Raw genomic sequence first — 18,726 nt, forward strand, 5'->3', positions numbered from 1 at the left:
GATCTGATGTCATCATTCAGATCATTCTCATTTGCTGTAGTATCTACGGTACTCTTCGGCGCCTGGCGCCGATCTCTGGGCAGTCTGCCCTCTACTCGGATGTCCGGTAGGATCGTCCCACTTCTCAACGTACGCGGTAGCGTAGCGTCGGTTACTGTATCTACAGGCATTGTACTAACCTCTTAGGGTGCTCAAAAAAGTGTAAGTTAAGCGTAAGGGGGCGAGGCGGGCGGTGGCGGTGTCACGACGCGCCTCGCAGGCAACAGAGCAGGATCCGGTAGTATAGCAAGAATGAATGTAGATACAGGCGTGCAATCGAGTTTTTATAGTCGAGACGCCATAGATATCAGAGATAATCATATCTCAGATATCAGGCGCCCGGGGAGTAGAGGTAAGCACGCAAGGTTTGACCATATGGCGCCCAACGGGCGCGTCAACATTGTGATTTCTCAGTCGCGGCGGAGCCGCGACCATTCTAAGTTTACCCTACGGCTAAGCTACGGAGTACTCCGTTACATCGAGATACGATGTGCAATGTTTCTGGCGGTTTCTGGTTCCCTCAACTTGATGCTCCCGGCGGATTGTCTTTCACCCATTCTGTCAACTTCCACTCGCCTATGGGATCTTCTTGATAGCGGGCTACACCTTGATTTGGAGCAGTACACTTGTACAATGGTTGCCCCTCAGTGAGCCATGCTGCTGCTGGCAGTAACCCTAATATAAGGGTCTTACCCAATGCTCCCCAATGACGAGTCGACGATGAGTTCCCAAACATCTCGTTGTCAAAAACATCGGTAGACTCCTGGGACACATATTTGATCACACAGAGGCTGGACTGTGTCCAGATTTGCTGGATGTAGCGTCCATAATCATGGTTTACATTCGCTAACACTATCCTTGCTTGCTACTGGGAAATTGCTTGTTAATTCCTTTGAATATCATGTTTACCACTCCTCAGAATCATCCTCTGAGCTCCTCACGCGTATTTTGATCATTTCCATGCTATCCTAGGGCGCATCATCGTAGAGTTCGTCGTCGAACTGGCGGCAAACCCAGCTTTGGGGTCATTCACGACGCGCGTCTCGTTTCTGGTGCCGCGCTCATGATTTTTGAAAACGGCTGTAAGGTAGACCTCATGCGCGTCCAACCCCATAGCACGCGACATGCGTGACATTAGACGTAATACGAGCGAAAAGTTGATTGTCTCCCGGTCTGAGTAGCTTTCGTTCGAGATGCAACTGGGGTTCTACAATAATGTACTGTGCCGAAGTTTGACTGCTGCTTTCGAAACTCAAGAATAAGATCCTCGGGAGGAGAGATGAAAACAAGACCGAGGCATGTGATGGACTGCCCTCAGTGCCAAGCCGTGCAACTTGGAGGTTTCTCCTTTCCGCCGCCGTCACGAAACTGGCTCCGCTGTATTGACTATCTGGCATCCAATGAGCTCTGTGGCACGTCGGGGATCACGACGTTATGCCCTAGGGCCGTTTGCGCAAGTGTAACCTCGGCCAGTACGCACAACCTTGTTGCCGCCACGTTGGAGCTATCAGCACGGAGGAGAACAGAGAAAATGTATGTTGCCAACAGTATATCCATCTTACCGTACTCAATATGATGTCTACTAGTTTCCATGCCTCCAGTTACCCAACTGTCTTGCAGCGCCAGCGCGCCTCAATGAGGTTCAGGGATTGGTCACACTGTGTCACAGTCATGCCTCACACCCCAGCTATCCTTCTCTCCTTTCGCAGTTCGCACTCTCATCAGTAACTGTCAACGGTCCTATCTATGTACAGGAGACATCTATAAAATGCCGGTAACACTTTCGGTGAGAGCTAGTCTAATTGAGAGTTATTTAAATTTTTGCACCTATTACGTCTAATGTCACGCGTGTCGCGTGCTATGGGGTCGGACGCGCATGAGGTCTACCTTACAAGTTTCGGCTAAACCCCAATTCGAATATGGGAACCTCGCTGGTAATACCCAATTCTATGCATGCCCATCGCGTCGTCCGTAAGTATGCGCCAGCTCGCAGGGCATCGTTTCACAAATTGCCATGAACGCAAACGTAGTCAATATATAACAAGCTAACGAGCGTACGGGGTCCGAACCATGCCAAGGCCAGAACAAGCGAATAACGTAGGAGATAATGTAAAGAAAACGCGTGGTGAGGGGCGGGATGTTACGTTTATGTCCTACGATAAGGGAGAGGATCCTAGGGAGACACAAGGGAAACGATAACGCCCTTGCCAAAACATCGAGATATATACCGAAAAACCCTGGGTTGTGAGAGAGACAAACAGACAATCCTGGGGAAGTCCGTCATTTGTGTGCCCGAAGACCGAAAGAGGTTAGAATGAGGTGTGTTAGGATGTTCGGTGGGTTGAGTGTGATATGAAACAGATAAAGGTTTTGCTGCTGAGGATGAGACGCCGTGAACGAGCGAATCGGGTCGGTCCGTGTGCGGAAGCGAGTGTGTATGAGCCGGAGAGAGATATTTGAACAGTGATAAGTGATGAGCCAGGGATACCGACGAGAGACCAACAGTGAAAAGCCCAAGAAACGAGAATGTGGATTTTGCTGAGCCTGTAACGCAGGACGGAAACGTCTTCTCTTGTTCATCGACGCAGGTTGATTACGCCGCCGCATCAACAATGACGACCGTCGCCCTTCCCTTTCGCCTGAACCGGAGCGTGAACGCCTTCGCCTTCGCGACCCAGTTGTCGCTCAATACGATGAACCTATGCCGCGGTTTACGCGCGGGCCTGTCGACGTGCACGGTCGCGGTCGTACCGTGAGGCAGATCGTCTTCCTCCTCTTCCTCCTCAATGTCTTCCTCGCCGACGTTTCTGCGTTCTTCCGCGGGCAGGGCATCGGGCATTTGATCCACGTCCTTCGGCACCAGCACTTGGTCCTTCGGCGAAGGCGGTGCCTCCGCAAGGGTGGGCGAGGTGGACGACGTCAGCCCCGAGGACGTGCCGGGGCGGCTCCCTCCCGCCGTCTGCGCAGGTGGAATAAGTCCCGACGCCGTCCCGGGCCGGCTGATGCTCTTGCTCCCGGCCCTCGACCTCGTCTGCGTCTGCACCTGCACGCCGACGACGACCGCACCAGTGTCGGGGCAAGGGCTCGCGAGGAGCTCCTTCGAGCGCGAGCGGGCGCGAGAGAGGCGGCGGGCGACGGCGCGCGGGAGCGACGGTTTGGCGGGGATCGCGTACTGCGTTATCGAGTCGTGCAGAGGCGCGGTGCTCGGCGTCGGGGAGGGCGAGCGGGAGCGCCCGTCTGCATGGCGCGGCGCGGGTTCTTCGTGCGGAAGAGAATTGGTGGAGGCGGCGGATGAGATCGTCGTGGCGCTAGCGGCCTAGCGGCGCGAAGGGCGTGAGAAAAATAAACGAGCGGATCGGAGACAGGAAGGTGAGACGTACGGCGAGTTGTTTTTGATAAATGGGCGATTGCATGATGATCGTCGAGAGGCGGGATGGCGTAGGCGGTACGCTGGGCTCGGATCCGTTCTCGGGCATGATAGCCTGTGTGAATGAGGGCGCATATAGTTAGTGATACAGCATTTACACAGGATATACAAGGCGACTGACCTCGCCAAGACGCGAAATGGACACGCTTCCGCCGCGCCGGCGGTTGGCGGCGGGTCGGGGAGCCGGCAGCGAGGGCGTTGGGGAGACGGCGAGGCGAGACGCGCGGCCCTCCTCTTCTGCTCGACGCTCGCTCTCCGCCTCTACCTTTGAGAACAGCTGAGAACGAACATGTCGCGTCAGCTATGCTTTGTTCTTGCAATGATGGAAGGAAAGAATGAATGGAGGCAGAGGATTGTTGCCATCACGGCCAGCGTTCGCCGCGGGGGCTGCGCGGCGGTATCTCATCCGGAGTGTCCCAAGGTGGGGGCTGGCGTCGACAAACCTCCGTGCTGGAGAAAGAGAAAGAGAGGGGAGCAGAAACTCACTCTCTCAATGAATGCCGCGTGTTCAGCTGTGCGCTCGGAGATCGGCGCGGCGAGATCGAGATGGGCGTCGAGCGCGTGCGTGGCGGTCGCATCCTCCGCCTGAGCGTCCGAGTTCGCGTTCGCGGACTCGCCGTCGGGGCGCGAGAGCTCAACGTGCGGCACATTCTCGGCCTGTTGTTGCTTATCCTCTGGCGCGTGCGCGAGCTCGGGGGCGGCTGCGGATGAGTCGACGTGTGCATCCGCGACGGGCACGGGACTCGGTTCTTGTTCCATGGCCGTTGTGGTCGGGGGTGTCGCTAGGTGTATGATACTATGGTGAAATGTGGCAGGATAAGGCGCTGGACGTCGTCGGGCACGACGTGGGCGTGGGGGGACGAGCGAGAGACTCGAACAAGAGAAAAGTCCGAGGAGCTCCTCAAGCGCGCACCCTTCCAGAAACCAAAGGCACCGGGGTATCACCTCCGCATTAGGCAGGTCGTTCTGGCCCGCCACGTGAGCTTGACAGGCCTGGGAGCGCGGAAATAACAGGGGCTCCTTCCTCTTCGGGCAGAGGCTGTAGCGGGGACGTCCAGATAGGGCAAGTTGGCCGGTCACTATTCTCGGTGATGAGCGCACCTTGCCTCCCGACCCCGACGCCCTCCAGCGCCCTCCCGCCCTCCATCGAGCAGAAATATCGAATATTTCCTCCAGGAGACCGCATGCGCTGAGGACGGTGGCGTAGAGCTTGCCCCGTTTACCCTGGACCCGCTGCCGTCACGGCTATTTACCTGCTCTCTTGGCGACCTTGGCGCGAACTTCATATTATCACGATGTGGGCACGCATGATTCTGACGCCTTTCCTGTTCGCACTCGCCGCGCTCGCGGAAAACACGACGGACGATAGTGATGTGTACGTTGCCATCCCCATTCAGTCTTTCATCTCTCTCCTTTATACCCCCATCTACCTCTGCCGCAAATACTGATCGTCCTCGTCATCCCACAGAACCTGGGCCTCTGACCCCATGCTCCGCTACCGCCCGCCCTTCATCGAATCCCTGCCGGTACAGATCCTCATCACCGGCATCATCTTTGCCCTCGTCGCCGTGCTCTTCGCCCATCTCCTCTTCACCTGTCAATACCACTGGCACCTTGCACCGATCAACTACGTCCTTCAACTCGCCTCCGTCCTCTCGCTCCTCATCAGCCTCATTGCCTGCCTCCGCGTCGTCTGCCAGAGTACGATCACCGAATCCAAGAAATGGCCCTACATGCTCTCCTACATCGCCGTCGATCTACCACCCTTAGACCCGAATCTCACAGACCCGCTCTGGCCGAAGAGCGAGCTTGCGGCCTGGTACATCATGGACGCCACCACCTCGGGCCTCATCCAAATTACGCACATTCAGTTCCTCACCCTCCTCTACCCGTCCGACCTTGAAAAGCGGCTCATCCTCGGCCTCCTAGCCCCGCTCGCGCTCACCTCCGCCGTGATGGAAGTTCTTCCCATCATCGACTCCGCGCCCGTGGCGGGCATGGCCGCCTCCGTCTCCAACGTCTGCAACGCAACACTCTCCCTCCTCTTCACCGCCTCGCTCTTCCTCTACGGGTTGCTCGTCAATCGTTCCCAGGCCTGGCGCACGGACGGCGGCACCGCCGCCTTCGGCGCCGCCGCGCTCACCCTCGCCGTCCTTTCCACCTTCCTCACCTTCCTCTACATCCCGAGTCAGGACCAGTACACGTGGATGCAAGGCCTCATCTGGGCGGTCATCATGTGGCAGACGTTCATGGGCTGGTGGTGGTGGGTCGGCGCCGGCATGGGAGGCGAGGTGCAGGATATGGTCGAGCGCGAGGAGCGCAGGCGGGACAGGAGGCGCAAGCGCGGCGAGCGCGCAAGGCGCCAGCGCGAGAGGGCGGCGAGGGTGATACGCGGCGTCGGCGACAGGCTCGCGTGGCGCGGGCACGTCCACATCGGGAGAAGCCACAGCACGTCGTCGGGCCCGTCCGGCGAGGTCGACGTGAGCGCCGTCGCGAGTGGAGTGGATACGCAACTCGGGTCTGGCGCGATAAAACGCGGGGCGACGCCGCCGAGACCGGGGGTGCATCGGACGGCGTCGGCGTCGTCTGTGCCTACCCTCGCGTCATCCTCCACGGACGAGGAGAAGCTACCAGCGCGACGCGCGTGGCCGTTCGACGCATGGTGCGCGCGTTGGCGGCGCGCGCATATGCTCGCTGTACGGAGACGCGCGGAGGCGGAGGCGCCGCGGTTACACCAGGCGTATGGATATCCGCCACCGGCTGGCTGGGGCCCGACGCCAAAACAGGCGGATGGGGAGAGGGGCCACGTGGAGATCGAGATCGAGATGAGGGCGCCGGGGGAGAGGGAGGAGAGCGCGGAGAGGAGAGAGGAGCGCGAACGGAGACAGTCGATGTGGTGGTGGGGCCCGCTCAGGCGATGGAGGTTACAGGACTCGACGCGGTATTGAAGACCTTCTGCACGAGACTTGCATGAGCTAGCTGTATTATCATCGTTGGTGTGTGTATTCATAGATTTTGGGATGATGATCTTCTTGGGAGCTCCTTCGTGATATTGACCTTGAGACTTTCTTTCTGCGTTTGTCTCCCTTGTTGACCATCGTCAAGGTTGGCGTGGTGAGTTCCTGTCTTTGGTCAATCGCCGCATATAGGTCTAACTTCACGTCTTGCAAACAGCAGTCCATGAAAAGCATTCCCATGCATCGTCTGCGCAGGCACCTAGCGGGATCGTGCAAACACTGCCTGCATATCATCAACACGATACCAAGTTCAAATCTTGTCAACGCCCTAACGAGTGGTTGATGTCGTCGGCGAAAGATCGTATATGCACATCGTAGGCATCACGCTGGCAACATGTGACCGCGTCTTTCTCCCTTCATTGTTCATCTCTTCAAGAAGTCAGCGCGACAACTTTCGGAAAGTCGAGTGCTCCATTGTTGCATTTTCCTAGAGGCTCTTCGGCGTGCGAACGGACTGCACAGATCATGGCCAAACTTCTTTCACCATGAAGAAAGCGCGTGTCCAACAGTATTCATCCATGAATGCGTCCTCCGCTCAAATCTTGAAGCTGATCATCGATGGTCAAATCCAAACCCTTCAACGGCATTCAACCCCAGATATTGGAGGATACATCGAGCGATGACCCGTGGGATGAACTCCCAAAAATTGAATGCCCCAAGAACAAACAACCGCATCATCACAGGAAATTCTACTTCGCCAATGTCGTGTTCCAGGTGAGCCCTATTGTTAACGGACAATGTGTTGGAGTTGACCTTGCGGAAGGTCGAGGACGTTTTGTTTTCTGTGCCTAGGCAGACTCTCGAACGAAACTCGATCGTTTTCCGGGACATGTTTGAAAACCCGGTTCCCGAGGGGACAGATGCCGAAGGCGTTGGTGACGACAACCCCATCCGTCTCGAAGGTATCGAACTAAACGACTTCGAACAGCTGCTCGACGTCTTGTTCCAGTCGTACGTGTGTCCCGGATAGTGTCAATTTCGCCCCTTGACCTTGATTAATAACATTCACGTCCCAGGCTGCCTGGACAAGATCCGGTACTTTCTTGCGGCCAATGGGTGTCTGTGCTCAAATTGTCCACCATGTGGCAGTTCGATCATATACGGTCGCTCGCCATCCGAACGCTATCGGTGATCCCGATGGAGGCCGTTAGTAAGGTTGTGTTGGCGAAGACTTACAATGTCGAGGAGTGGATCGTGCCCTCCCTCAACGAGATTGCTAGACGAAGTGAACCGATTGGCGTCGAAGATGCAGCGCAACTGGGGCTTGAATGGGCGCTCAAGCTTGCTGAAGTGCGGGAGAGCCTGGTATCAACGCAAATCAACACAAACCAGCGACAGTATAATTGCCATATTTGCGGAGAGTATCAAAACATCGAGCAGCAAAGCATCAAGAGAAGCACCTATGATTTCACGCAGCAGATTCGCAGGGTTTTTGCGATGGGGTAGGCTTAGGCCAACGCAGTACTCCTGGCGGTGGGGCGAGGGTAAGTATGTTTGATCATTGCCCATTCACGTGGGCGCCGCGGCCTACGTGAGGGACGACGTCGACAATGTACCTTCCATCGGGTCTAAAACGTCTACTCCTCCAGTGTCTACCCCCAGCTTTTCTTTTGTACCCCGTCCGGATACAGCCGGTGAAATCGATGGAAATCGATACGTTGAATGGGACATTATTAATTACGACAGAGTGCAGCGTTCACTAACTTAACTTCGCATTCTGCTACCTCAAGGACAAGGACGAATCCTTAGTGGAGGTTTACGCTCAGGTCCTGGTCCTGGTCCTCGTCATAAGTATGCGTATGCCGTGACGTTGCCGCCAAACGATTGCGAGCACAAAACGAGCCACAGTGAAGGACCTCGCCGCAAAGTACAGGAATGCCAACGTCATTGACCTCCAGACGGCAAGATGGCGATGCTGCTTGCCTGTGTTGCCCGACTCGGATTCCACAGCTGTGGGTCATTAGGTTGTTCGGCGCTACGGCTGTAATTTCTCCCCTTCTTTCCTCGGCTATGCAAACGGAGGCCCAGGCATTGGTAATCATAGGCTTGTTCAAGCCAGTGTGTCAAGAACTTCAGGTAAATACGAAGTCGTTATCTGAGGTCCGTGAGTGGACGCGAAAATTGACATCCAGTCTCCCCACGCAGGGGTTATTTGGGTTCTTTTGGCGCTGCACGCGGTCCAACGTAGCAGCTCAAATTCTGAGATCAGTGAGATTCTCCCAGTATAAGGGTGGAGTTGCAATCGATGCACGAGTTAGATGACGTAACTTGTGAGTTTTCCATGTCTCTGCCCTTCCACCGCTGTTCATTTGATTGAAAGATGCCTTTCAAGTTGCAGATTACTTAATGTTACACACACATGCTGCCGGGCCCATCGCGGGTCCGCAGCTGAACTCCTACGCGAACAGTGATGCTCTGTTCCATAGCCATGGATAAGGGATAGCCTCAGTGTCGAACGCTGTGCGGGGGCGTGAGTGCTTGTGCACAAACATGATTGCCGATCTTGAAATAAGTACTGAAGTCCCGATAGTCGGTGAACCTGTCGGGTACAGAAGGTGAGTGGTTGGAATACGATTCCGCCGGAAAGGAGGGGCTGACCCCGTCTTCCGGTCTCAACATGCACATTGCGATAGGGAAGGAACGGCCTAGCTTAGGGCTCGTGTACCGATTATCACGGGTGTTTATGCCCTGTTCGAAGAGCGCTTGTAATCGACGCACACAAGACTGCCTCACGGTGAGGATGTCGCTTTGCGCGCTAAACCCGCTTATCGGTATCAGTCAGCACCTGTTGTCGCTCTAAATAGCGCGTGTTACACATGCGGCCTGGACGTTGCTATTTTCGTTTGACCATACGCACACGGCACTTCATAACAATGAGGCTGCGGGGCCTCCGCTAATCCACGGGCGTAGAGGAGCAGCGGCTGGCGGAAGACGATACGTATGTAAGGCCGGGGGCTAGGTAGGTACCAGCGATCCTTCCTGACCGTGTTCCCGCCCTCGGTCGGCCCTGTCTTCTCGAAGTCGCGGTTATGCACCGCATAAGAACAACCTCATGGACGCCACTGATGACCTCCCGTCGTCGCCGAGCGGCAGGGATCTTAGCATCCACTGCGCTATATTGAGAAGCACGGGTTGAGCGCCTATCGAAGCACCGGCGTGCGCTGCGCCGGTCTGTCTGCCCACGGCATGGCTGAAGGCCTTGTTCCTCCGCGAATGGTGGGTGGCTTACGATCGACCACCCTCGCAGACGTACTTAACACCTGGGTCGAGGTGTCGCACAGCTAGTGCTGCATGCCTTCTTCCCCCATCACCGTCGTCACGAAGAATGTCTTGACCGCGACCGAGGATATGCGGTCCTCGGAAAACTTCAATCGCGAGTATCTGCCAGCGGCGGCGGCCTTTGCTTGCCTGTACCTTCTCCTCCTGTTAATGTTGTTCGGGCTGTTGTTGTCGTCAATACGCATGCCGCACCAAGTATGTATTCCTCTGTTCATATTCTGCTGTGGTGAGTCCTTCCTTGGTACTATCCTCGAACGCCCCACTCACCACCGATATTTTAGCCCGCCTCGCAGCATACGTTCTGCGTTCTGTAGAGACGGCATCGGATGGCGCGGGCCAAAACACGACACTTGTTCTCATGGTCAATATCCTTTTCGATTCCGGCTTCGCGTTTCTCCTCGATGCTGCTTACGAAGCGGTTACGCTGAGGTGAGCACGGATTAGTGCTGTATACGCGGCAAGCGTACTGACGTACACGGAACCAGAGAAATGGACAAACAAAATCTCCCGACGGAGATAGAGCGGAAGATCGTTGATGGCGTCTCGTTCAATCGCGGAGTAGCGCGGATCGCCCTCGTCGGCCTGTTTGTGATGAGCGTCGTCGGCCAGTGCGAAGAGCAACTCGATCACAAACGTAGATCTGTTGGCCTCGCTCGCCAATTGCAGCAGTGCAGTCTATACCTCGGGTTGGGACTGAGTATCGTCCTCGGCTTCCAGGCCCTGTTACTATGCATATCGATGACGGCAAACAGTATGCAAACCTGCTATCTCTCCTCGTCGACCTTCTCCTGAACTATCATCAGCATTGACAGGCGACAACAACCAGGACCGGGAACCCGTTCCTGAACACACCGCGTCGGCATGGCCCTTCTTCCTCCTCTTCGTCATGGCTGTGTTCCTCTTCATTCGCCAAGTTTTTTACGTCGCAACCTTGCACCATCGAGGCGCGCTGCGCAATGAAGCACTCTGGTATCCCTTGGCCGCTATGCCCGAGTTCATATCGGCGGCGTTCCTTTGCATCCCTAAACTCTCTTACTCCTCCGACAATGAAAACGGCCCGCAAGAATCTGCTTGATGCAATAATGACGACCTGCACTGTACAATAACCAATATAATTTGTATGATATTCCGCGAGGAGTCGAGCCTTCTACGTTGCTGAGTCCAGAGATGCGGCATTTTCATGGAAACCTATATATCGACTTCGGACTAATTACCTCGTCGGCTCCATCAAATCGAGCAGCTCATATTGGCGGCGTTAGTTTTTTTTCTCCACTGACGGTAGGACATCACTCAGGCAAGTAGCACGATGAAATTCATGATGACTTACGCTGCAATATGCAACGAGGAATATGGGGCTATTCATTTCCAGGATTGAAATTCGCCGACGCGCCCGGTCCATATGAGGCAACCCCGCACGCATCTCCTCTTCCGATCCTTCACCTACCACTGCATTAGAATTTCCGTCCGCACTAGGTTACCAAGGCTCTTCTCAGAAAACGTCCACTACTCTGAAACATGTACGCTATGGCCTTATGCAAGTCCAAAACGACAATCCAGCATGTCCGAGCTCCAGACTTGGCCATCATCAATTCACGCGGACTGCCTGTGACACGGACTGCTTAGACACGCAGTCTACCCATCGAGACTCAGCCTTCGACTCCCTATCTCAGAGGGGGCACTCAGCTACGCTAACTTTATGCTGGTTTGAAGAAGCAATTCATCGTAACGGGCGACTGCACTCATGACAAAAACTGCCTGCGATTGGCATGGGTCATCAGTGGCATCGAGTGCCGTCCCAAGTACGTTCGCAGCGATGTGATGCGCGCTGCGCTACTATCACTAACCATGCAGTCATGATGCAGATCCACGCGCGTCCTGAAAGCGGACAGGGCTATCAACATACAACTCGAATACAACTTGAAAGACATGGGTGTCCCACCCACTATGGTCGCCGAAGTCGCTTCCCTCGCCGCTATGAGCATCGTGCCGCCTCATGCCTGACACGTTCGGTTATCCCAGGGAGCGTCGAGTGATAGCGGAGCGCTGCGATGGCGCCACCATCCAATATGGACCCACTCCTTACCTGCTCGTATCGCTTCATCGTACGGTGGAAGCTGTTCTTAACGTTTTGGACAGAGCAGGTCGCTGAAGATCCTGCGTACGCCGTGTGTCCTGAGCCTACATTCCGCCAGCATGACTGCGTTCAGTTTTGTATAAAATCTGTTGAGACATGTCGGCGGTTCTGCAGCTCCTGGCTCTCCTTCGCATTCGTTCTTTGAGCTCGCTCAGGCACTGGTTTGGTGAGTCGCCTCGATCCTTGAAAACGGCGTTACCCCTGACAAAATCTCCAGCCACCTATCTTCTTACTTCACGCCCTATATATTTTCTACATCCATCTTATATCATCGTTCAACATGCGTACTTCGGCCCTTATCGCCTTTGTCGTGGTGGCAGTCATCTCTGTCTCTGCAGCTCCGATCCCTAAGTTCGTGAATCAGTTCTCCGACTCGAGCATTTGCTGATGTGCTGAGCAGGTCCCAGGCACAAGCGCGTTCACCTGGGCTTGCCGGCATTGCACTCAAAGTAGGCGAGGAAGCAGGCCCCGAGATCCTCAACCTGGGCGAGGACGTCTTCCACCATTTCTTCGGTTCATCCGACGACTCCAGTCAGACGCAGCCGGCCGTCAGCGCCGACCCCACAGCTGCAGCGTCCGCATCCAGACGGATGGTTGGAGTTCGCAGTCCAAGCCTGTTTAACCTCGGAGAGGACGTAGTCAAGGACGTGGCCCCGTCGCTTATCAAAGCCGTACCAGAAATCGTTCATCTCGGCGACGACGTCTTCAACCATTTCGCTGGCTCCTCCAGCGATGACCAGAGTAGTGCCGCTGCGACATCAGCAACTGCGAGTGTGTTGAGGAGTAGGCAGGTGCACCCCATTGGCCCATTGCCTAGAGCTCTCCTCCTGGGTCCAGGAATCAAGTTACCCTTTGGACTTCCCTTGGGCCCGGGGCTCGAGATTCCCAATTTGACTCCTCCGAGTCCGGGCGTGCCGCCTGTTAGCGTCGACCCCATCCCGTCCCCGACCGTATCATCATCTCTTTCAGTTCAGAGCTCTACACCGGCAGCCACCGATGATCAAACCGACGACCAGCAGGCGTCCGCTCCCGAGGATATCCAGGATGCGACCCTGCAAACCAGCTCCGCGGCATCTGGCGTGGTTAGCACACGGCGGCGCCACGTTCTGACCGAGAGGCAGGCAGTCCAGATCGCTGAAGCGGCAGGTGCCCTCCTTCCGGGCTTGATCCACAGCATAGCGGACGGCAGCGCGGAGAATGATGTCAAGGAGGGCATTGACAAGCTCAAGTCAATCTTCCGGTAAGTACGCGCTGCTGAAGGTTGCCCACACAACTTCGCATGCTCATTAGCATCTTTCTAGAGCCTGAGTTATAACTTGGAACGGGTTACACGCACGTAAACGGCTACTACGCAGCTCGAAGTACAGTATATGTTAGATCATAATGATGCATTTTCGCTTCCCTTGATGCCATTCGTACATCATCTAAAGACATTTGCATCTGGAATGCAGGCAAAGATTATGTTTGTATCCCAATCTGTTCGCCCGGGTCTCGCTCAGCGCTGCTGCTGAGTCAAGGGGTAATTCGTTCGAGCGGAGAAATTTAAAGACCGACGACCCGGTCGACGATGACGCCACTGCACAGTGCATGAGCCTGACTAAGAGCTGGTCCCACATAACATAACAGCGTTGTATAAGATGGGCATCGTGCACACCAACAGTTAACATAGGTCCCGCTTTGTTCGCATTAAGTGCCATCTGACGACCAGCATGGGGACACCCGATGAGAAAATCTTTCCCCATGCGACGGGTTTAGCTCTGAAGACGGTGGAGGCACACTAGGATCCGCAAGACTTGGTGTTCTACGCGGGTTGGGTATACATCACATCGTGCTCTACGGCCAAATGACTCGCGGTGATACTGAACATCGAACCAGTTCTGCCCGTTTGTACAGAGGACTTGGATCACCCTCGAGGAGAAAAATATCCCGTACCAATATAAGGAGGTCAACCCGTACAAGAAGGAGAAACATTTCCTTGGTATTCGGGCATCTCTTGACACAGTAGATATCGTGCTCATGTGGGCGTTGCAGATATCAACCCTAAGGGTCTCGTCCCTGCGATCGAATACAAAGGCCAAGCTCTGTACGAGTCACTCGTGCTTTGCGAATTTTTAGAGGAAGCATACCCGCAACACGAGCCCCATCTCCTCCCAGAAGACCCCTTCAAGCGCGCCCTCGTCCGTCTCGAGCTCGACCACATCTCCAAGTCGATCCTCCCCGCCTGGTTCCGCACAATCCAGGCCCAAGATCCCCAGAAGCAGAAGGAGAACCGAGAGGAACTCGTGGGCGAGCTGCGCAAACTGGCGCAGAAGGTCAAAGGCCCGTACTTCCTCGGCGAGCAGTTCAGCCTTGTGGACGTCGCCATTGCGCCCTGGATCGTACGGGACTATATCCTTATCGAAAACCGGGGGTTCAGCAGGCAGTCCGTGGGCGAAGGCTGGGAGGAGTACGCAAACTTCCTGGAGACGAGGGAAACCGTCCTCAAGACCCAAAGTGTAAGTCCCGCTCGCGGCCCGTTGGTCCAGGTCCACGGTTTGACGAAGTGATCATCGCAGGACAAGGAGCATTATGCGGAAATCTATGCTCGATACCTGCGTGACGAGGCCCAGAGCGAAGCGGCCAAGGCGACAAGGGCTGGAAGAGCCATACCTTGATCGCTAATTCCATATTTACACAGACGGCCGCCTAAACTGAGATAGTCTGGCACGTCTTGAGTAAAGCAGTATGTTCTGCCGGGAGGATGCTGTACGATACGTCCATGGGGGGGAAATCGAGGATTGTACTTGACGCCGTTGGATGTGTTGGGCGTTAACAAATGTCGGGATCGTTGTGCTGTCCAGCTCGGAGTTCAAAACACCGTTTTGTGCACGTTCAGGTCGAAACCCTGGCACAGACGATGGCAATCACCAAACCCTCTCCTTCTCGCGATCACGCTGTGAAACACAGATCTCCCGGAACCCCGAGCGAGAAGGGCTTTTGTCACAAAATTTAGCATACGATATACAATTTCAGCCGCTAACGTATCCGCCGCCACCGAATGATCAAGACGACAGTATCGATTGCATACATGATATGAGATCGACATAAGGGGCTCCGCACACATCACGAGTCTGCACAATGGAGACGAGCAACAAAGAGCACCGGGAAATCGGACATGAATAACATGCTGCGTGACAAGCTATCAAGCGAGGTCGATGTTTGGAAGCAAATCCTTGAGCTCGTCCAAGGGAAGATATTTCCTGAGCCTATCCTTGCCAACTGTGGCATGCAGCTCGTACACGGGATCAAAATCTTCAGTGGCGGTATGGCAGGCGACTACCTCATACGTGACCCCCTCAATCAGAACATGGTGCCCAAACAGCGAGTTTCAGTCGAGCGAGAGCTGATTGCCCAGGTAAGGGTGGCGTATAATCCTTTTCAGGACCCCAGTCTGGACCGCAAACGTCCCTACAGCTAGAGGGACGAGAAGGAGTAGAACAGGCCTTCGGGAGTAACAGAAGACAGAAGGGTACTGACTACCGATTATTGGCATCCAGTCCCACTTTGTTTGCAAATGTCTTTCCTCTGAGGGCCGGGAGTTCCCATTGTATAATAAACTCAATGGCGCGCTGTGACGCAAATATCACATCTACATGACTAATCACAACGTAAGAGTTGAACCTGAGAGCGAGAAGAGAATCAAACTCACTCTTCCATACAGGTAGGCCTCCGATTGAGTATCGCATAGATCAGGTTGAAAAAATCAATCCTGAATTGCGAGGGTTGCCCAGCAATTGGAAGCATGGATGGCCACCGGTCGTTCTTTTGGTCTGCCTTCCACTTCGCAATAACTGCGTCATAGCGAGTGTCCCTGGTGTCCACGTCGTAGTCGCGGGAGTTCTGCATACCAATGCAGCCATTGCCCATACGCGTATAGAATTCGTGAACGATTTGAACCCAGGTATCCCTGGAGATCAAGTCTATAGGGAGGTGGTACCAAGGTAGGTTGTCGGATTGCATCTTGGTATGGGGAGAGGGAGCTACGCTGGCAGTGAATACATGAAACAAGAACCTCGTCGTCGCGAATTCATCGCACGCCACAGACGTGACAGAGGTTGGCTGCCCCCCGTTGCGCATTACTCAGGTACACTCACTGCCAACACGTCTCACTCTTCCTCACACCAAGATGCAATCGGACAAGCGGCAGTGGTATCACCTTCCCATCAACCAGATCTCCAGGGACGACTTGGTCAAGATTGTCTACAACTTTTATAAGCGCATGGCCAATGGCTGCACCGGCATGCAGAACTCCCACAACTACAACGCGGCCACCATGACCGTCCAGTACGACGCGGTCATTGCGAAGTGGCAGGCGGACGAGAGGAATGCCAAGTACCCAGTGCTACTTCCAATGCCTGGAGACCTCGGTCCATTCAGGTTTCGCTTTTTCGAGTTGGTCTATGGGATCCTCGACCGGAAGCCTACCTGTATGGAAGAGTGAGATTGTTTTTCTCCCCACTTCCGGGTCCGACTCTAACATTATAAATCAGTCACGTAGATGTCATATTCGCGTCGCAGCGTGCCATCGAGTTCCTCATCGAATGGGAAATCCCGGCCGCAAAAGGCGACAACTTCGCAAACGAAGTGGAACTGGAAGCTAATGATTCGCTGTTAGTACCCCTTCGCTATGTTGTGCTTCTCCGATTGGATTCCACTCTCGTCTTGTCTCTCCAGCTGCAGGGAAGTCATGGGCCCGAATTGGGGTCCTCATAATTTCCACCAGGGCACCGCACCCTTACCTGGTCAATCGGCTCTTGCTCGACTTCAATCCGTTGTGGGTCAGCAGGTCGTGATCGAGACGACAACGTACACGATTGCCGCCTGCCTTACTACTACTGAAGACTTCGACCCCGTGTACGTGCTGCATGCTGCGGATGGCTTGGGAAAGAAGTACATTCCCTTGGATGAGCTCAGGCCGTTGCTTCCGGAATTCGACATCGATTAATATGATGTGCTTTCAGAGTGAACGTTGTGTTTTCATGCCCTGGGCAGGGCTCTATGTTGCTCTACTTTGTTGCCTCCAGAACTGTGCAATATATAGAGCTTGATCAATCACCCCGAGGTGGCTGCGATGGGCGGAGACATCCAGGACATCCTGATACCTGAAAGCTCCATAAGCGGGAGGCGCATAGCATTTTACTGCCGACCCGTCGACCCGTCGAGTCGTCTTGCCCTCATCCGACAGTATGATGCCGAAACTCCATACTTTGGTCTCGCTCGTCTCCTGTTGTCGGTGCTTCATGTTGCTCGGCTCTATGTCTAGATCCGAATTTCGTCTGTAATGGAGCGCTCAAGTCTTCTGCCATCGGAAAGATGTTGCCCAACGAATGAACGAATTCGAAGTTGGAATCATCAACGGACCGTCGTAAACGTGTCCGAACGAAAGAAACCACGGGTCAACAACACCCGACCTGTCGAAGTTGCACAAAGACGTTTTTCTTCGACTTCCTACTCAAGCATTACATCTCCAAACTCGCTAAGATACTAAGTAACATACAAAGGTGGAGGAGCGGGGCTCTGACCGAACCGGTCAACAACGAGAGGGACAAAAGAAAGAAGAAAGAAAAACACATTTTTTGGTGAACTATTCGATACTGTCCGCTGCCCTTCTTCCCTTCTTACTACGGCCTTGCCCAGGCCGATCCCTACTTCGACCCACTAAAAACCAAAAAAACTTGGCATGCTTGCTCGCTCTCGTAGAGACACCAACGACAGCCCGATAAACAATGGAAATCACCGCATACCACGCATCCGCGGAGCGGGGATACGCGCGTGAGGCATGCGAAACAGGAAGGAAGGTAGGGGAGCCGTCGACGACGACGATACGTCCTGCCTGGCGCGGGACGACGGCAATTTTCCTCGTCTCGGCGCCGGGGGTGGTAGGAGTAGTGAGTCCTGATGATGGTGCGTCCCCCGCCCCTTCCTTATACGCTCGCTCGCGCGAAACAGGAAAAGGAGACGATGTGTCGAGAGGAAAATAGAAAAGAACGTCGAAAAAAGCCGGTCTAGATGGAGTATAAAGACGTAGAAGGACACAGCCACGAGTACGAGGAGCCGCGGAGGGAGGAGATAAAGGAGATATCGGGCGTGAGAGGGATATAACAGTCAAGGAGGGTGCGTGTGCGTGTGCGCGAACAGGCCGAGGAAGAGGTAGAGGAAGATGGAGGACAGACAGTGCGCGATGACCCAAGCACAGACGAGAACAAGGTCGAGGACGAATAGATATACGAGGGGGGCTGTCGTTATGAGGGCACGCCACCGGGAGGCACTGCTCGGAATGGTGTTTTGTTCCAGTCCGCGTCTGAAAGAAAGAGGTCGGCGTAGGTACGAGGTCAACGCGTCAAAGATCATGCACGTACTCTTCTGGAATATATCGTTACCCCACCATACGGTCTTGTCGATGATCTCTCCGTTCTTCGGGAACTGCGAATCGTAATCGCCCGTCAGCTCCCCCGATTCCTGCCCAGAAAAGGGAAAGAAGGAACGACGACGCACCTGAAGCACGAAGAAGATCAAGATCAAACTGATGCTCGTCCCGCTGTCCAGCGCCGCGCTCGTCACGTAGTTGAACTTGCTCCACCACGCGAAATTCCTCTTCCTGATCAGATACTGGAACACGAGGCCCATCGCGAACCACGCCGAGTAGTTGATGCCCGTCGCGGGGGGTATGAACAGCAAGCCGTTGAGGATCACGGGCGTCGACAAATACCTCACCCAGCTCGTCGGGTACCGGCGCTGCCACAGCCAGAAGGGCACGGGAAGGAACGCGCCGATGATGACGGCATAGATCT

General features: G+C 54.8%; 9 protein-coding genes across 9 annotated transcripts in view; 6 read left to right on the top strand and 3 right to left on the bottom strand.

The window, feature by feature from the left end:
- Positions 1-2,100: 2,100 nt before the first annotated feature.
- On the bottom strand, positions 2,101-4,613 carry PUNSTDRAFT_127392 (uncharacterized protein; the record flags this gene model as incomplete). The annotated part of the gene is made up of 5 exons (XM_007386185.1): positions 2,101-3,355; positions 3,420-3,521; positions 3,588-3,743; positions 3,953-4,248; positions 4,568-4,613. The coding sequence occupies 5 exons, from the start codon at positions 4,611-4,613 to the stop codon at positions 2,633-2,635; spliced, it is 1,323 nt and encodes a 440-aa protein (XP_007386247.1). The 3' UTR covers positions 2,101-2,632.
- Positions 4,593-6,495, top strand: PUNSTDRAFT_127393 (uncharacterized protein). The gene is made up of 2 exons (XM_007386186.1): positions 4,593-4,841; positions 4,935-6,495. The coding sequence occupies exons 1-2, from the start codon at positions 4,762-4,764 to the stop codon at positions 6,412-6,414; spliced, it is 1,560 nt and encodes a 519-aa protein (XP_007386248.1). The 5' UTR covers positions 4,593-4,761; the 3' UTR covers positions 6,415-6,495.
- Positions 6,496-7,041: 546 nt separating this feature from the next.
- On the top strand, positions 7,042-7,929 carry PUNSTDRAFT_46162 (uncharacterized protein; the record flags this gene model as incomplete). Its single annotated transcript, XM_007386187.1, has 3 exons — positions 7,042-7,197; positions 7,247-7,434; positions 7,500-7,929. The coding sequence occupies 3 exons, from the start codon at positions 7,042-7,044 to the stop codon at positions 7,927-7,929; spliced, it is 774 nt and encodes a 257-aa protein (XP_007386249.1).
- Positions 7,930-9,757: 1,828 nt separating this feature from the next.
- PUNSTDRAFT_127395 (uncharacterized protein) lies at positions 9,758-10,869 on the top strand. The gene is made up of 4 exons (XM_007386188.1): positions 9,758-9,988; positions 10,044-10,191; positions 10,248-10,513; positions 10,566-10,869. Exons 1-4 carry the CDS (start codon positions 9,775-9,777, stop codon positions 10,835-10,837), a joined length of 900 nt encoding a protein of 299 aa, XP_007386250.1. The 5' UTR covers positions 9,758-9,774; the 3' UTR covers positions 10,838-10,869.
- Positions 10,870-11,416: 547 nt separating this feature from the next.
- Positions 11,417-12,062, bottom strand: PUNSTDRAFT_54154 (uncharacterized protein; the record flags this gene model as incomplete). Its single annotated transcript, XM_007386189.1, has 2 exons — positions 11,625-12,062; positions 11,417-11,561 (listed from the first exon to the last, which is right to left on the bottom strand). Coding segments are annotated over exons 1-2 (244 nt in total), but the record flags the coding sequence as incomplete, so codon positions are not given.
- A 114-nt stretch (positions 12,063-12,176) lies between these two features.
- PUNSTDRAFT_145264 (uncharacterized protein) lies at positions 12,177-12,890 on the top strand (the record flags this gene model as incomplete). The annotated part of the gene is made up of 3 exons (XM_007386190.1): positions 12,177-12,247; positions 12,297-12,816; positions 12,866-12,890. Coding segments are annotated over 3 exons (615 nt in total), but the record flags the coding sequence as incomplete, so codon positions are not given.
- Positions 12,891-13,605: 715 nt separating this feature from the next.
- Positions 13,606-14,550, top strand: PUNSTDRAFT_115264 (glutathione-S-transferase; the record flags this gene model as incomplete). The annotated part of the gene is made up of 4 exons (XM_007386191.1): positions 13,606-13,662; positions 13,772-13,874; positions 13,928-14,391; positions 14,458-14,550. 4 exons carry the CDS (start codon positions 13,606-13,608, stop codon positions 14,548-14,550), a joined length of 717 nt encoding a protein of 238 aa, XP_007386253.1.
- Positions 14,551-16,090: 1,540 nt separating this feature from the next.
- PUNSTDRAFT_145265 (uncharacterized protein) lies at positions 16,091-16,986 on the top strand. Its single transcript, XM_007386192.1, has 3 exons — positions 16,091-16,372; positions 16,426-16,545; positions 16,610-16,986. Exons 1-3 carry the CDS (start codon positions 16,155-16,157, stop codon positions 16,878-16,880), a joined length of 609 nt encoding a protein of 202 aa, XP_007386254.1. The 5' UTR covers positions 16,091-16,154; the 3' UTR covers positions 16,881-16,986.
- A 339-nt stretch (positions 16,987-17,325) lies between these two features.
- PUNSTDRAFT_105928 (oligopeptide transporter) overlaps positions 17,326-18,726 on the bottom strand; it is a 4,560-nt gene continuing 3,159 nt past the window's right edge. The window contains exons 5-7 of the mRNA XM_007386193.1: positions 18,431-18,644; positions 18,295-18,358; positions 17,326-18,236 (exon numbers count right to left, since the gene is read on the bottom strand). Of these exons, the coding sequence (XP_007386255.1) occupies positions 18,178-18,236; positions 18,295-18,358; positions 18,431-18,644 (337 nt within the window). The 3' untranslated portion in view covers positions 17,326-18,177. The remainder of the gene's footprint in view (positions 18,237-18,294; positions 18,359-18,430; positions 18,645-18,726) is intronic.

Source organism: Punctularia strigosozonata (assembly GCF_000264995.1).
Source record: "Punctularia strigosozonata HHB-11173 SS5 unplaced genomic scaffold PUNSTscaffold_10, whole genome shotgun sequence".
NCBI lineage: Eukaryota > Fungi > Basidiomycota > Agaricomycetes > Corticiales > Punctulariaceae > Punctularia > Punctularia strigosozonata.

Bases quoted from the DNA above. Each gene is read 5' to 3' on its own strand.
- PUNSTDRAFT_127393 (XM_007386186.1), top strand. From the start codon at position 4,762: ATGTGGGCACGCATGATTCTGACGCCTTTCCTGTTCGCACTCGCCGCG. The intron at 4,842-4,934 runs GTACGTTGCCAT...GTCATCCCACAG, and splicing joins ACGACGGACGATAGTGATGT to AACCTGGGCCTCTGACCCCA.
- PUNSTDRAFT_127395 (XM_007386188.1), top strand. From the start codon at position 9,775: ATGCCTTCTTCCCCCATCACCGTCGTCACGAAGAATGTCTTGACCGCG. The intron at 9,989-10,043 runs GTGAGTCCTTCC...CCGATATTTTAG, and splicing joins TCTGTTCATATTCTGCTGTG to CCCGCCTCGCAGCATACGTT. The intron at 10,514-10,565 runs GTATGCAAACCT...AACTATCATCAG, and splicing joins CATATCGATGACGGCAAACA to CATTGACAGGCGACAACAAC.
- PUNSTDRAFT_145265 (XM_007386192.1), top strand. From the start codon at position 16,155: ATGGCCAATGGCTGCACCGGCATGCAGAACTCCCACAACTACAACGCG. The intron at 16,373-16,425 runs GTGAGATTGTTT...ATTATAAATCAG, and splicing joins AAGCCTACCTGTATGGAAGA to TCACGTAGATGTCATATTCG. The intron at 16,546-16,609 runs GTTAGTACCCCT...TTGTCTCTCCAG, and splicing joins CTGGAAGCTAATGATTCGCT to CTGCAGGGAAGTCATGGGCC.